Genomic DNA, 15,251 nt, shown 5'->3' on the forward strand with positions numbered 1-15,251 from the left:
GCATTTACATACTCTGTCACAGTCAATAATTGCACAGTACTTCTCTGTATAGTCTTTGAACAGGTTGTCAGCACAAACCAGGGAGGTCTTAGGGCTTGCCCAGGCATAAGGAATGTGTAAAGTCTGTGCACAAGATACATCTGCTTTATGCCCTGGTGCACAGGTGACTAAGGAAAGAGCAAAATAATTCTTCTGCCACTCACTCTAGTGCAGCCCTGTACAACATAAGGCCCGGGGGTCAGATCTGGCCCGCAAGGTCATTTTTGATGGTCCAAGTAACCAGCAACAGCAGGAGCCCCCAAATTTTGTGCCCACTAACTGAGCAAGGGCAGGGCTTATTTTCTGGCCACTATCCTTGGTTAAAACTGTGGGTCCCTGCACGGAGGGAATGACCTACAACTAACTAGTAACTGCTTTAATATGTATCTTTTAAATTAATGTTACTGCAATATTCAGTGCACTGAAAATTGATTTCGGGCCCCCCCATACATAATCTTTTTTTCCCTTTCCTGGCCTACTGGGACGTGTGAGTTGTGCACCCCTGCTCTAGTGTATGTCATTAATGCATTCATTCATCCATCTGACTTACACCAAGTGCCCTTCAGGGCGGTTGACATTCAAATCAAAAACATATAACAAAACAATTAAAATTAAAAAACAACAACATTTAAACCAGATTAAAATTCATACATTTAAAACTAAAACGAGATATCATTAAGCGCCAGGCTAAAAAAATAAGGGGTGTGTGTCTGTCTTTAAGGCGCTCCTAAAGGTCCCCAAAGAAGATAATTCTCTTATATCCAGAAGGAACACGTTCCACAACCTAGGAGCGAGTGACAACAGAGGAGGCCCCGATGCCAGGTCGCCACCATATGAATTGGTGGCACCTGAAGTCGGACCCCTCTTGATGATCTTAATGAGTGGTGGGGATCTTGTAGAGGTCTTGTGGAGAAAGGCACTCGCTCAGGTAACCCAGACCTAAGTCGTTCAGGTATGTGTCACCTGCCCCTAATTAGACTACAAAAAAGATGTAGTAGTGAAAAGAGGGGAAAAGGTTACCCCTAATAGTAGCTCAGGGGTGTAGTTTGGGGAGAGAACATGAGTGGCTTCCCTGCTCACGGCAGTGCCCGCACCCCCATCACTCCCCCAGGTCCGCCTCCTCCCTCCAGTTGGTTGCCGGCAGGCCTGGCTGGCACCCCCCCCCACACCAGTTGCCTCTTCCTCCTGCTGCCCAAATCCCAGGGCTGCTCTCCTTCCATAGGGAGCTCGTGTGCACCCGCCTTCCTTCAGATGGGACAATTACCATCATGAGAGCTGTCTGGGTAATCCTAAGAAGCCAAGGCTCTGGCTGTCAGTCATTAAAACATAATTAAGCAGATAATCCTGAATGTCTTCATTTGAGCAGTGAAAATTAAGATTTCTCCTCTGAAAGAAGCTCTTTCTGTACTCTTAGCATTTAGATGGTTTCTCCCCTGTGTGGATTTTGCAATGGGAGGCAAGATTTGAGTAGTACCTGAAATTCTTTCCACACTCTGAGCACACATACGGTTTCTCCCCTGTGTGGATTCTTTGATGGGCAAAAAGAATATCCTTCCGACTGAAACTCTTTCCACACTCTGAGCACGTATACGGTTTCTCCCCTGTGTGGATTACATGATGTTTTATAAGGGCTGAACTATCTCTGAACCTTTTCCCACACACTGAACAGGTATACGGTTTCTCCCCTGTGTGGATTCTTTGATGGATAGAAAGCTTGCCCTTCCGACTGAAGCTCTTTCCACACTCTGAGCATGTATGGGATTTCTCTCCTGTGTGACGTCTTTGATGGGAAGCAAGCTTATCTGTGGCACTGAAGCCGTTTCCGCCATGTCTGTACTCTTGTTTGCAGACACACTGGTGGACAGCATGGGCACTGCCGTGACTGAAGCTCTTACCACACGCCAAGCATGGTTTCTCTCCTGAGTGGGTTCTTTGGTGTTCATAAAGGTTCGACCGGTCACTGAAGCTGTTTCCACACGTTGTGCATTGATAGGCTTTCACTCTCATATGGATGGTGTGATGTGCACTAAGGTGTGGTTTATTAGTTAAGATGTTTCCACTTAGAGGAATTTTACTAGCTTCATCTTCAACTGGAATTGCACAGAAGCCTGTCATTTCAAACGCTGCTGTCTCCTCCTCTGTTTCTTCAGTTTTTCTTCTTGGCACTTCCCCCTTTTTCCTGTTCTTCCTCTGATTACCTGTAGAAATAAAAAGAAAATTTTGGTGAGGGAGGAGCAAAGCCTCAATCGAGGAAACAAGCCCAATTAATGGCAGTGTATAATGGCAGAGATTTGGCGGGGGCGGGGGCAAATCCTGCCATGTGGTAAGCACTAAGCAGCCTCTGTTGATTAGTATTAAGTCCAGCTACATGCTCCAAAGGATGTGGTACTGCATAGGCATTTCCTTCACTTTGGATACATTTCCCCCCTCATTTGAACCTGCCCCCTTACCTCACTAGGAGAATCTCTGCAGTGATTCTTTTGCTGTCTCCTGCAACAGGTCTCAAGGATGCAAGACAGGAGCGACTCATCCTAAAGGGCACCCCCAAGGGAGAAAGAACCGCCTCTCCTTCTCAGAGCTCCATCCTGCCCTGCCACAGCATTTATGAGAGCTGTGCTGCCTTGCAGGCTGGCCATTCATAAGATTCAACAGTTTGCACAGCTCTACCTGACCAATTGCCAGTCTGCAGGCAATGTGGCTCTCATTAATGCCAGGGCGGGGCGGGGCGGGATGGGAGAGAGAGGGGTAAACGGAGGTCCAAGAAGGGAAAGGCAGCTGGACCTCCTTTGGGGCCCCTGACCCCAGCTCCTTAGGAGGAGCCACTCCTGGGGTGAGATGAAGACAGGCTTGCCAGGGGAACTCATTGCCTGAAGCTCCTGAGAATGTTTCCCAGCAAACAGCAAACCAGCTACCTGCTGATCTCTCTTCTTCCTTGGAGACCTCAACAAATGGAGGTCCTCTTTCTCTTTCTTCTGACCAAAAAACGTGGTCAGGTTTGGGAATGGAAAGAAATAAAAGTCTAGTTCTAACTAAGACAAATCTTCAGAGAGCCCAAGTCAGCCTGTCTAAACTGTTGTCCTGATCACAGCCACACCAAGGACCAGGAAGAGGTGGCAAAGATCTCTAAACTCCTATCCTTCAATATGCAACAGAGCCTGGAGCGGGAGAGCCGGGGTGACTGCCTGGGACTAGAAGGCTCAGTCTATTCCCAGGAATTGGATGATCTTTTCTCACCTGGCTTTGAAATAGTCCCAGGAAGGAAGTCAAGCTGAGGAATCCAAAAGCATCTCTCAGCCCCACTACAGGCCAGTGAACCCCTAACTGGAGGGAAGCTCCCTCTGGGACCTTGTCTGACACCACCAAATGCAGCAGAAACAGGGCTGTCAGGTACAGGTGGAAGTGAGCTGGCACTTCTGCCAATTAGGAAGAGGAGAGTGGGAGTGGTTTACTGCCATTTTCAGTAATGGCTCAGGTTGGGACTCATTTTTCCCCTTTAACTAAGGGGAATATCCAAGAGACCTGGACCTGCCCCTGACATCTTCCACGACATCCTTACAACACACGGCCCTGCAATAGCAGCAATTCATGTTTTCCACAGTCATCAGCTAAGGGAAAGAGAGAGCCTTACCCAGCGAGTCCAGATGCCCAGAAGTCTCCTCCATGACTTCCCTGTGCAGAGCCCTTTGGCCAGGATCCAGCAGAGCCCACTCCTCCTCGGAGAAACACACAGCCACCTCCTCAAAGGACACGGGTCCCTGAAAGATGAAGAAAGCGGTTTCTATACCTGGAAGGTTTTCACACCCGGCTCTTAGCTCGCATCTCCTCCGAAATGGAGGTGAGCATTCACATATCAGCAAAATTTACCCCCAAAGACCCTGAAAGCTATCAGGGAGAACTTCACATGATTTAAGTTTTTCATTACAAATCAGAGTATAGCCTGATTTATATCCGGGGTAAAAAAAATCTACTTTTTGTGTTGGTTTTGGGGGGAAACTTTGAACTCCCAGTAAACCCCACTGTCAGAAAAGTAATGGCTGGATGTTCCTCTGCAGGATCTTCCAAAGTTTCTTCAGTGGTAACTTTTGTCTTCCAAGGGGATATCTTTGATCCAAGGAAAGGGAAACAGAAAGATTGTTTCCAGCCCAGAGAGAGGTGTGGCCTGCTGCTTCCTTCAATGATGCTTCTCCTACCTGATCCTGCAGTGACTGCACAGCAACCCCTTCCACTCCACCAACAAGAGGAGAAGGCCTAGAAGGAATCTCCAGGGTCATTTCACTGCCTGGGAGGGAAAGAAAGGAGATGCGTTTCATGCTCTTAGGCATTTTGCATTTCGGTGACTGGAGTGAAATCAATCTGTCTCTACAATGCGTTTTTTTGGAAAACTTCCAAGTTTTGGTTTGGACTTTGGAGTGACAGTCTGAAATTACTGGAAACAGTAATTTCAGTAATTTCCTCACTGGAAATGAGGCTGGAGAAAAGTGTATTCTACACAAAAAGTTTAAAGCTTAAAGGGAACATAAAAGCAATCCAGGATTTCAGGAGAGGGCCAAGATGAAATACACCCCAATTATCCTTACCCAGAGAGGTGGTTCCTCCATCCCCCTCTTCCTCCTGCTTGATCCCCCTGAACAGCAGCCTCTGCCTGGTGTCTGATGGAGCCTTCTCTGCCTGCAGGGGACCAGTGGCCACTTTGGCTAACGTACCCAGTGCCTAAAAGAGGAGAAAGGAGGGATTCAGAATGGGAATAGATGCATTTATTTGTTTTATATTGACATCATGCAACTTTGGTACAAATCCCCTCAGGGCAGACATTACAAAGATATTAAAAGAAAAAAGATGATAGAAAACTAAGAAGAAGGAAGACATAAAGCAATAGAAGATAAAGTGTCCTTCAGGTAGAGGGCTAAAGGACAATATCCTCAGCTGATGCTTTTAAATGGGCTGGGGGAAATAAAAAGGGGTGTTTTTTCCTGTATGCCAAAGAGACATGAGAGCAAGCGTCAGTTTGGCATCTCTGGAGAGCATCCCATAGCAGGAGCCCCAAGAAGCCAAGAAAACCCTCCTTGGGGCAGCACCACAAGACACTTGGAGGGGATGATGAACTTCCTGAGAGGGAGAGGATCCTGCTGAGAGTGGAGCCAGAGGCCCTCTCCTCCCAGCAGCAGTGGCTGAAGGGGGACTGGGCAGGCAGTGGCCAAGGGGGCAGTGGTCCCCAACAACTTTGCACTTGGGTCTCCTTCCTTGCAACCACTCACAGCCCTGGCTTGCTTAGGGAGGTGCATGAGGACCAGTGGATTGGGACAGGAATCCAGCCCTGGCAGTAAAAAGGAGAGCATTCCAGACTCTCTTGTAAAGCATGCCAGCCAGGAAAGAGGCAGGAGAGGAGAAGCTGGTGTCGCTCCTGCACGCATTCCTTGCTCTCTCTGCAGTTTCCATCGATAGTACAGCAGCTCGGCTGATGGTAAGCACTGAACTTCTGCCAAATGGGAGGAAAAGGACTTTGGCTCTGCTTGCAGGAGGATCCTACTTGGCAACTGGTGGCATTATCGTGCAAGTAGTCAGCCCCCTGGGACTACCTGGATAAAACGTCCCTACTGCTCACCTCCTGCCTCTTCTCCTCTGCCTGGCTCAGGAGGAAACCTTCTGCCAGGGCCACTGCCTGGGAACTGGTCTCCACTCCACATTCTCTCACCCAGCTCTCCATCTCTGGGGGCAGGACAGTCAGGAACTGCTCCAGGATCACCAGGTCCAGCATCTGAGCTTTGGTGTGCTTTTCGGGCTTCAGCCACTGATGGCAAAGGGTGTAGAGTCTGCTGCAAATGTCTCGGGGCCTTTCAGCCTCCTGGTACGGAAACTGCCTGAGTCTCTGGTGTTCAACATCAGAGCTGGTAGGGTCTCCTTGATGGATCTTTTGCACCATTCTTTCCCAGAATTCCTTGCCACTCCTAGCCTGGATGCTTTGGAGGTCTTTTTCTGTTCCTTTCTCCGATCCATTTCTTATTGGGCTTTGAAAATCCATTTTTTCCCTTTGAGCTCCAGTGAAACTTCTAATGTACCCAGAAGATCTAATGGTTGGAGTTAAGTCTCATATGGCCAGTCTTTCTTTGTCAAGTTATGGTTTTCTCAAAAAAAAAAAAAAAAAAAAAAGCAATTAAATTTACCTTTAAAAAGAGGGGGAAAAAGTTATGTGAATCAGAGAGAACCACCAATCAACATACATTTATTTCTCAACTTCACTGTAGTTGGTAGCTGGGAAGTGATGGGGGCCTGGAAATCAACAGGAACCCTGTGACTGGTAGCCAGGTCCCACCTGAGACCAATCCAATTTGAAAGATGTTTTCTCCTCTATTTTGTGGAGGAGAGGACAATAGCTCAGTTAAATTTGGAGCTACTTTCTGTTTTGTAGTTCAGTCTGTTGGAAGCTAGAGAGAGAGAGAGGAGCCAGAAAAGGCTGGAATCACACGCTCTCTCCCAGGTCCTCATTGGGAGGCCTGGACTGAGAAAGCTGCAGTGTAAGAAATGCTTTAAGGACGGACTGCCATCTGAGAAAACACAGTGGTAGGGATGTGCACGGAACTGGTTTGAACGGCGGGTGACCCGAGCGCCAGATACTTCTGCTTCGTTCTGGACAATGGGGCAGCAGGGAGGTACGCTGCCACCCCATGGACGTGGAAAAACCAGAGCGCCAGAGGGGGAAAAGCGGTGGGAGGGTTAAGTGAACCCTCCCCTGCCCTTAAAGTGGCACCCCCCCTGCCTTTGAGCCTCCTCCACCAGGTTCCGTGCACATCCCTACACAGTGGTAGGAAACGTTCTCAGACAGACATTGCCTTAGGTTGTTTTCCTTTTCTTTCTAGTGTGCCTGTGTATCCTACAAACCGATTTAGTAAGTAATACGTTTATTGTTGTGACCACAGGTCATATATAATATAACATAAAAGAAGAAATATAAACATACCAATTAGTTTTATCAGTTAGGTTGAGCTAAAACCAGTGCTACATTTTAGAACGTAAACATTTCTTTCTAAGTTTAAAAGAAAGCATAGCAAAGATAGTGACTTGACAGCTGACGTATGGAATCACATCCTCAAGAAGGTAAGTCAAACGTTCTGCATCTGACCCCTTAAGATTATCTCTCATCAATGTTTATTCCCTGATCTCATCATAAATAGGGCAATAGAGGATGTAGTGGATGATGTCCTGCACTTGCCCAGAGCTACAAGGACGAAGGCTGTGTTATTATTATTTTTACATTTATATCCCGCTCTTCCTCCAAGGAGCCCAGAGCAGTGTACTACATACTTGAGTTTCTCCTCACAACAACCCTGTGAAGTAGATTAGGCTGAGAGAGAAGTGACTGGCCTAGAGTCACCCAGCTAGTATCATGGCTGAATGGGGATTTGAACTCAGGTCTCCCCGGTCCTAGTCCAAAACTCTAAACACTACACCACGCTGGCTCTTTGTTCTACTGGGAGTTTACTAAATCTCCCTTCAAGATATGCTGAAGGCAAGGACTGAAAATGAAAAGATGTAAAAGCCTTCCTCAGTAGACACTGGTAATATTAACCAGATAATACTAACCAGAGAAACTTCTATATTTCTTATAATGGTGGTACCAGAATTAGAACTTTTATGGCTGTACCGCAACAGCATTTCTACTGGCATCCCATTCGAGGAGCTGATCTCTATTATTTTCTCTGCTCCAAGAACTAAATCTCCCCACCGGAGGCAGGGAGAAGTTTAGTTCATTGATTCCCACCCATGTAGTGTAAATAACAAGATTTCACCAGGAACTGTTCTTAGAGACTTTCTTCCTTAGGAAATTGTTCTGGACTACTTCCAACTGGGCAATAGCCTTCGCAAACTGATTTGTTTCTCCTATTGCCAACTCTTCTGTTTTTCTCAGCAAATCAAGTGCGTCATAAAAGGAATTAAAAAGCTCTACTTTAGAAGAGTGGTTTGGAATGCTCTGTGAGGAAGGGGAGGGAAGCTCCCTAGTACCATGTCAACAAGCCTTGGAGCCTAGGGGTCACCAATTGCTCCTGCCCTGTGAGAATCCTTTATTGATTTCAATTGGATGGTGGGTGGCCTGGGTCTCCTACTCTACCCAGCCCAGGATAGCCAAGGGGAGGGGGAGAAAGGACTCTACCATAAAGGAGAGTAGGTGGTGGCAGCAATCTTTACCAGCCTGGAGGGCCAGTCCCTTTAGTGGGAGTTGATCCTTCAGTCATCCTGTAATGAGGGAGGGGTCTACCCAGTGGGTTGTGGGGGCACCCTACTAAGAAGCATTTCCTCCCTCCCTTCCCATTGTCTTTGTTCACTAATCCACAAGTCCTAATGCTTCTTGCAAGATCCCAAATTGATTTCTTGGCAAGGGTTTTATAAAAGCCAGCATAGCATAGTGGTTAGAGTGCTGGACTAGGACCGGGAAGACCCTAGTTTGAATCCCCATTCAACCATGAAACTCACTGGGTGACTCTGGGCCAGTCATGTATCTCTCAGCCTAATCTACTTCACAGGGTTGTTGTGAGAATAAACATAACCATATACACCGCTCTGAGCTCCTCGGAGGAAAAAGCGGGATATAAATGTATAAATAACCCTGAGACCTTGGGTTAGGGTGGTATAAAAATGTGCTAAATAAATAAATAAAATAAGAGTGTCCACTATCATTTCTTCTAATGCACAGTACTATGCCCTGTGTAAAAGGACAGTGAACCTCTAGAGGATAATTAAAAATACAGAATAGGAATTGGAAAGCAACTGAGACATACTTAACGTCTCAAGACCAGATATTGTAGCCCCATTTGCTATGTGCTGTAGAAGGATGGAATCACCAACGAAAGGACTGGAGTTCAGTGAAAATAACTGAACAATACTTACGAAGGAACAGCATACAAGAAAATTTCGCTACTCGCGGGGGTTCCGTTCATTAGGTCTAACGAGGCATTAGGGCTATGGGGAAAGGGGGGTTAGTTTCCAGGATGGAGGGAAACTGTTTTTTAAATCCCTCAGCAGTTCCCAAGTGGGCCAGAACTTACTCTGGCATGCTCCACTGGTCCTCCGTGTGCTCAGGAATGCCCCCCAAAGGATGGATTCTCCCCCCCCCGCAAACTACAAAAATTGTGAGGAAAGGTCCATCCCCCCCCCCCAAGAAATGAACCACAAAATGGCTCCTCCTGTCTCTTCCTGGCTTCCTAGAGACAAAATGATGGCTGGAAGTGACCTCCACGGTCACGTTCGGGCCCCATAGGAATCAGAGTTTTAACCCATTAGTGTCCATGGATACTGGAAACAGATGTCAATTCGCAATTCCGCGAATAACAAGGCTCTCCTGTATTTGCAATTGCTGCCACGGACCTGCAAACTGGGCTGAAAACAAAAAAGACAGAAAATCAACTGATAGCTATGCATTCTTCTATGGAGAATTCTATGTATTCGTCTTCTCTGGAGGAGGAATAATTACTTGGATGAGCAGAAAACAGTCAATTGTGGCTCTTTCCTCTGAGGCTGAATACATTTCTGTAGTACAAGTGTGTCACTAAGTGTGGTTTCATAGGCTTCTTGAAGACTTTTTAAATAGATGAAGCAAAGCCAGCCATAATGAATGAGAAGAACCAAAGTTGTATTTTCCTTACACAGAGTGAGAAATCCACAATAGAACCAAACATAGTTACACAAAATATCATTTTGTGAGGAACTTATAAGAAAAGAACTTGGCTTATGTGAAGTACTGTGCATCAGAAGAAATGATAGCGGACACTCTCATAAAACCCTTGCCAAGAAATCAACCAATGAGATCTTGCGAGTCGCATTAGGACTTGCTAATTAGAGAGCAAAGACAGTGAGAAGGAGTGCTGGACTAGGACCGGAAAGACTCGAGTTCAAATCCCCATTCAACCATGATTTCTGTTTTTTTCAACCATGATTTCAGCCTAACCTACCTCACAGGGTTATTGTGAGGATAAAAATAACCATGTACCTTTGAGCTCCTCAGAGGAAGAGCCGGATATAAATGTTAAAAAAAAATATAAAATGGGGTGGTGGTAGAGGTGAGTTCCATTGTATACGTTGCCCTGTGCTCTTTTCTATATAGTATTTATGTCTATGTGTATTTGTGTGGTTGGGCCAAGGGGAGGAGTCTAGTTTGCTGACTGGTTGGTTGAACTTTTGAATTCAGTCCTTTGCCCATCCTCACAACTGTTTCAACCAGTTTGAGCTGTAAAGAAATACCTCTGTTTTCTCCTAGGCGGGAGATTATTCTTTTGTTATTTTTGCAAATAAATACAAACCTAATTGTTTTATCTCCAACTCTGCTGTGTATTCTTAAGTTACTCTGCAAGGCTTCCTCCCTTCCCTTTTGTGTGCAAAGGGGAGGGGAAGGCAACAGAATTCAATGTAGGGCTGGAGGGTGGCCACACTGGAGAGGGGGCTTGGTAATCCCCTGAAAGGATGACCCCCCCCCCACCCCACCATCCTGGATTTTGTTTTTTTTAACTGTGTGGCAAGCAAGTTATTTCTCCCCCAAAGAAAGGCTGTGGGGTGAGATACTATTAGTAACTGCCCCCACCCCATTCATGAGATGGCAAGCCTACTGCAAGAACTGATTGAAAACAGAAGGGAAATTTGAAAAGAAAGACAGGGCTTTCTTCTTGACAGGGCTGACAAACGAAACCAAGCCATGATATGGAACACGGATTGTTCTGGTCCTTAATGGTTTCCAAAAAACGAATATAATTTTCAATTCCTTTGAAGGCTTCAAAAGTGGAATTAGCGAAGAAGGGGCGGGCGGGGACTAACCTAGCAGTCTCCCTGGAGGAAAGAGGTAACAAACGGGGAGAAGAGCAGAGCAGTCCGAGGATGCAGCCGCTCCGGAGCCCTCAGGAAGGGTGGCCTGCCCGCCCACCCGTCTTTGCCTCTGCATGAAGAATCCATTCCCGCCCTCCCGCAAGAAAGCGCCCCCGGGCTGCCGCAACCACGTGCTTTCATCTTTCTCCTTTGCAGGGAGGGGCCTCGGGCAGCAGGGGCGGGGCTATAAGAGCCCAGCCCCCCCCGCCTCCATGTCCACGGAGGTCTCCCGTCCATTCCCTGCGGAGGCGACCAAGCAAGCTCCCCCAGGCCCATGCCCTGGCCTGTCCATAGCTAGGCTGAGGAGCGGGCGGTGGTGCCAGGTGCTAGCCCGGAGAGGGCAAGGAGGAAGTGGTGGGGCGCGAGTGTCTGAGCGTGCATGGCCAGGAAGAGGGAGGCCACGCCGTGGGTGTCCCCCACGTGGGCAGGGGCCCGCTCTCCCCTCGTCGCCCCAGCCCAGAGGATCAAGGATCGCTTGCTGCCGCCGCTCTCCCCTCCTGCATTTCTCACCTGCAGCAGCAGCAGCAGCAGCTCCAAGCATCCAATGTATGCAAAGTGCCCGTGGGGGCCTGGCTTCCAGGGAAGGCAATGCAAGTCAGAAGGAAAGTGTGGCGGCGGCGGCGGCAGCAGCAGGAGGGACTCGGGAGCCCCCAGGATGGATCCACTTTCCCCTCGGGCGGTCCCTCTTTCAGCCTCTAGAGGGATCCCTCAAAAACCAAATGTTTCCTCGCTGGCTTTAGCAAGGGGAAGAGGAAAAGGAGGCGAAATCTCCCTCTTCGCTTGCTGGGGCAGACACTCTTAAGGGTTAAAGGGAGAGCAGAGCTTCCAGATTCCTAGACAGGCAGCTAAAAGATGGAGGGAGAGGTGAATTTCCAGAGTCGTTTCCTCCTGCTCTGCTCTTTTCTAGCGGAAAAGCAACGGGTTATTTATTTATTTATTTGATTTGTAAAGCGCCAGATATGAAACATCTCCAGGCGGTTTACATAACTTTCAGAAATTTTAAAAACCACCAATTCAAAGCAATCAACACAGTTTGAAAATCAGTAACTAAAATTGTTAAATAATAAGAAAAACAGAAAAAATAACCCACGACCCAACTTTGGATGCCCCCACCTCCACACAGACCCACGCATCCACCCCTATGTGTAATTCCTCCAAAGGATCAGGTGCACACAAAGTACAGGTATGGAGAGATCAAAAGCCCAAGCAAGGGAATGGGGGCAGCCAAAGGTAGGGAGTTAGATTTACATGCAGATGGCCCCAGGTTCAAGTCCTGGCAGTTGGAAAGAAATTTCTCTGTCTGAAGCCACTGCCACTCTGTAGAAAACTCAACTATACAAAAACGTTTGTTATAAGAGGAGAGTTAAGGTGCTTGCAATTTCACATGTGCTCTAGGAAGTGTGGACACTGCAAATTTAAGTTGATGACTTTTGCCCCATGCATGAGTAAACACTTTTACAGTCTCTCCTGTAGCTTCAACATAGCCAGACTTTGCCTTTGTCTGTCTGCCCCCTCTTTTTTTTTTTTAAGCCTAATATAATGTTTCATTTTTAAAAGTGCCAGCGTGGTGTAGTGGTTAGAGTGCTGGACTAGGACCGGGAGACCTGAGTTCAAATCCCCATTCAGCCATGATACTAGCTGGGTGACTCTGGGCCAGTCACTTCTCTCTCAGCCTAACCTACTTCACAGGGTTGTTGTGAGGAGAAACTCAAGTATGTAGTACAGCACTCTGGGCTCCTTGGAGGAAGAGTGGGATATAAAATGTAAAATAATAATAACATCATCTGCTTTAGACCAAGTGTCCAAAACTTAGGATTGTCTTCCCAGAAATATCCCACAAATAAATCCCTTCAGGATGGTGTTGGGAATCAGATCTTTACCACTCTCTCCTGTTTGGGCTGATCCATAGATCTTAATACTAGTTATTGGCTTCCTCATATATAATCTGGGTGTAGCGAATTAAAGCCTTTGTCTCAAAGCAAGCTCAGAGGGAAAGAAAAATGCTGAATCATCCTTGCTAAGCTTTCTGGCTCAGGCTTCTCCTAAAACCTTCCTGTAATTTTTGTTAAGTTCTAAAGGGTGCTGCCACCACCCACCTAATGACAGAGCTTGAACTCCCCTAGGCTTGGGGTGGAATCCCAGGGAAAACTTTCTCTTTTGCTATTGGAAAAGTATACAAAAATGCTCCACGTGCAACCCTACACATGGTGAGAAAACCGGTAGTTGCTGAAAAGTTTACCGAGTCTTTTACAACACCCTGGCCGGATGGGTGAAGGCTAGCGTTCCCTAATTATTTATTTTATTTATTTATTTTACATTTTATATCCCGCACTTCCGCCAAGGAGCCCAGAGCAGTGTACTACATACTTAGGTTTCTCCTTAAACAACAACCCTGTGAAGTAAGTTAGGCTGAGAGAGAGTGACTGGCCCAGTCACCCAGCTGAATGGGGATTCATCGATGAATGGGGATTTGAACTCGGGTCTCCCCAGTCCTAGTCCAGCACTCTAGCCTCTATACCACACTGGCTCACATTACATTACAGGTAAACAATCACATTACAGGTAAACAATATAAGAACCATATCAGGGATATGCAAAGCACACACCAAAGAAACAAAGTCTAATGTAAAATCTGACTAAACAAACTTTCCTTTAGACTAAACTTCCCAAAACCCAGGCTTCCTTTTCTTGAACTCACCAAACCCTGGTTGAAAATTCAAGCCCCTGCAGCTCTATCTTCCAAGACCTGTAACCATCCTCCCTGGCCACATATGTTCTTCTGCACCCCCATCCAGTTTCTTCTAACAAAGAAACTCTCCTTCCTCCCATCTGCTCTCTAGGTCCCACCCACCTGGTGTGCTGATTGGCTGAGCCATGGAGTTCACCAGCCTGTCAGTCAGGACAGGGTTCACTTCCGGTTAACTCTTTAAGGGGTGGCTGATCACTACACTGGGTAATAAGGGTCCTTCAAGCTAAGTTTGTATTCGCTGTGGCACTCATTTTAGTTGCATTAAAAACTGGGCATAGGGAATGCTCAGATATCTATGCCCCTCAGAGGGGGGTGGTATTTGGGATTTTGCTCTTCTATCAAAAGCTGCTTTTGTGTTAAAATTTAATACATTATGTAAAAAAATTTAAAAAGTCAATAGGCCTTAACCCAGGCTGCTCTCAGGATCCTGCTAGGAAAACTTTCTGCCTCAGCCTTCTGAATCCCCTCAGAATTGCTTCATATATTTATTTTATTTTACATTTTATATCCCGCTCTTCCTCCAAGGAGCCCAGAGTGGTGTACTACATTCTTGAGTTTCTCCTCACAACAACCCTGTGAAGTAGGTTAGGCTGAGAGAGAAGTGACTGGCCCAGAGTCACCCAGCTAGTATCATGGCTGAACGGGGATTTGAACTCGGGTCTCCCCGGTCCTAGTCCAGCACTCTAACCACTACACCACACTGAATCATATAAACAGAATTATAAATACAACATCCTATAGAAATAAAATTATTAAACATCCCCATCCCAATAATAAACCCTTTCTGTGAAATACTTTCTAGGCTAGTTCATGTGATCCTTAATTAAGGTAGGAAAAGATGCCTCTGAGTACCAGTTGCAGGGGAGCAACAGTTGGAGAGAGGGCATGCCCTCAACTGTTGCCTGTGGGCTTCCTAGAGGCATCTGGTGGGCCACTGTGTGAAACAGGATGCTGGACTAGATAGGCCTTGGGCCTGATCCAGCTGGGCTGCTCTTTGCCCCTCAAGACAGTACCTGAGGGTAGAGCCTGTGCTCCCTGAAACAACACCCTCAGAACATGTGTGTGTGTGTTGCCTCCTCACCTCCCCCTCCACATGCCAGCACCAAAGATAGGTAAGGCAGGCTCTGAAGAACAGATGAGGCATGCCATTGTGTGCCCTTTATGCCATGAGGTAGGACAGGACACAGAAGGTATATAGTTCTAAGCAGCTCCCTCCAAGTGCATGGTGTAGCGTAGTGTAGTGGTGAGAGTGCTGGACTAGAACCGGAGTTCAAATCCCCATTCAGCCATGATACTTGCTGGGTGACTCTGGGCCAGTCACATTTCTCTCAGCCTAACCTACTTCACAGGGTTGTTGTGAGGAGAAACTCAAGTATGTAGTACACCACTCTGGGCTCCTTGGAGGAAGGGCGGGATATAAAATGAAATAATAATAATAATAGTATTGTTGAAAGGACTGCTGAAGCACTTTGCTTTCCATGCTGCTACATCCCTTCCCATCAGTTTGCATTGCACTGGAATGAGCACAGGTGGATCATCAGGGGTTTTCAATGTTCTCTTCCTTTTAGGGAGCAAGTACCACACACACAGGGCACCTATCAGTGCCCCTCTGGTTCTT

The 15,251-nt window shown here is 46.9% G+C and overlaps 1 protein-coding gene across 9 annotated transcripts; it reads right to left on the minus strand.

The window, feature by feature from the left end:
- Positions 1-505: 505 nt before the first annotated feature.
- On the minus strand, positions 506-13,698 carry LOC128343370 (zinc finger protein with KRAB and SCAN domains 7-like). Of its 9 annotated transcripts, none has more exons than XM_053292345.1 (7): positions 13,583-13,687; positions 11,395-11,729; positions 5,732-6,161; positions 4,617-4,749; positions 4,230-4,318; positions 3,668-3,794; positions 506-2,237 (listed from the first exon to the last, which is right to left on the minus strand). In XM_053292345.1, exons 3-7 carry the CDS (start codon positions 6,056-6,058, stop codon positions 1,450-1,452), a joined length of 1,464 nt encoding a protein of 487 aa, XP_053148320.1. In that variant the 5' UTR covers positions 6,059-6,161; positions 11,395-11,729; positions 13,583-13,687; the 3' UTR covers positions 506-1,449. The 9 variants fall into 9 exon arrangements, with proteins under 9 accessions (XP_053148320.1, XP_053148311.1, XP_053148312.1 ...); XM_053292336.1 differs by having other exon boundaries at positions 5,642-6,161; XM_053292337.1 differs by having other exon boundaries at positions 5,642-6,200.
- Positions 13,699-15,251: the final 1,553 nt, after the last annotated feature.

This window comes from Hemicordylus capensis, chromosome 2, assembly GCF_027244095.1.
Source record: "Hemicordylus capensis ecotype Gifberg chromosome 2, rHemCap1.1.pri, whole genome shotgun sequence".
Classification (NCBI taxonomy): domain Eukaryota; kingdom Metazoa; phylum Chordata; class Lepidosauria; order Squamata; family Cordylidae; genus Hemicordylus; species Hemicordylus capensis.

Excerpts from the sequence above, each read along its gene's own strand:
- LOC128343370 (XM_053292339.1), bottom strand. The coding sequence starts at position 6,058 with ATGGATTTTCAAAGCCCAATAAGAAATGGATCGGAGAAAGGAACAGAA. Across the intron at positions 3,795-4,229 it reads TGCAGTCACTGCAGGATCAG|GGACCCGTGTCCTTTGAGGA; the intron begins GTAGGAGAAGCA and ends TTCATCTTTCAG. Across the intron at positions 2,238-3,667 it reads TGGGCATCTGGACTCGCTGG|GTAATCAGAGGAAGAACAGG; the intron begins GTAAGGCTCTCT and ends TTATTTCTACAG.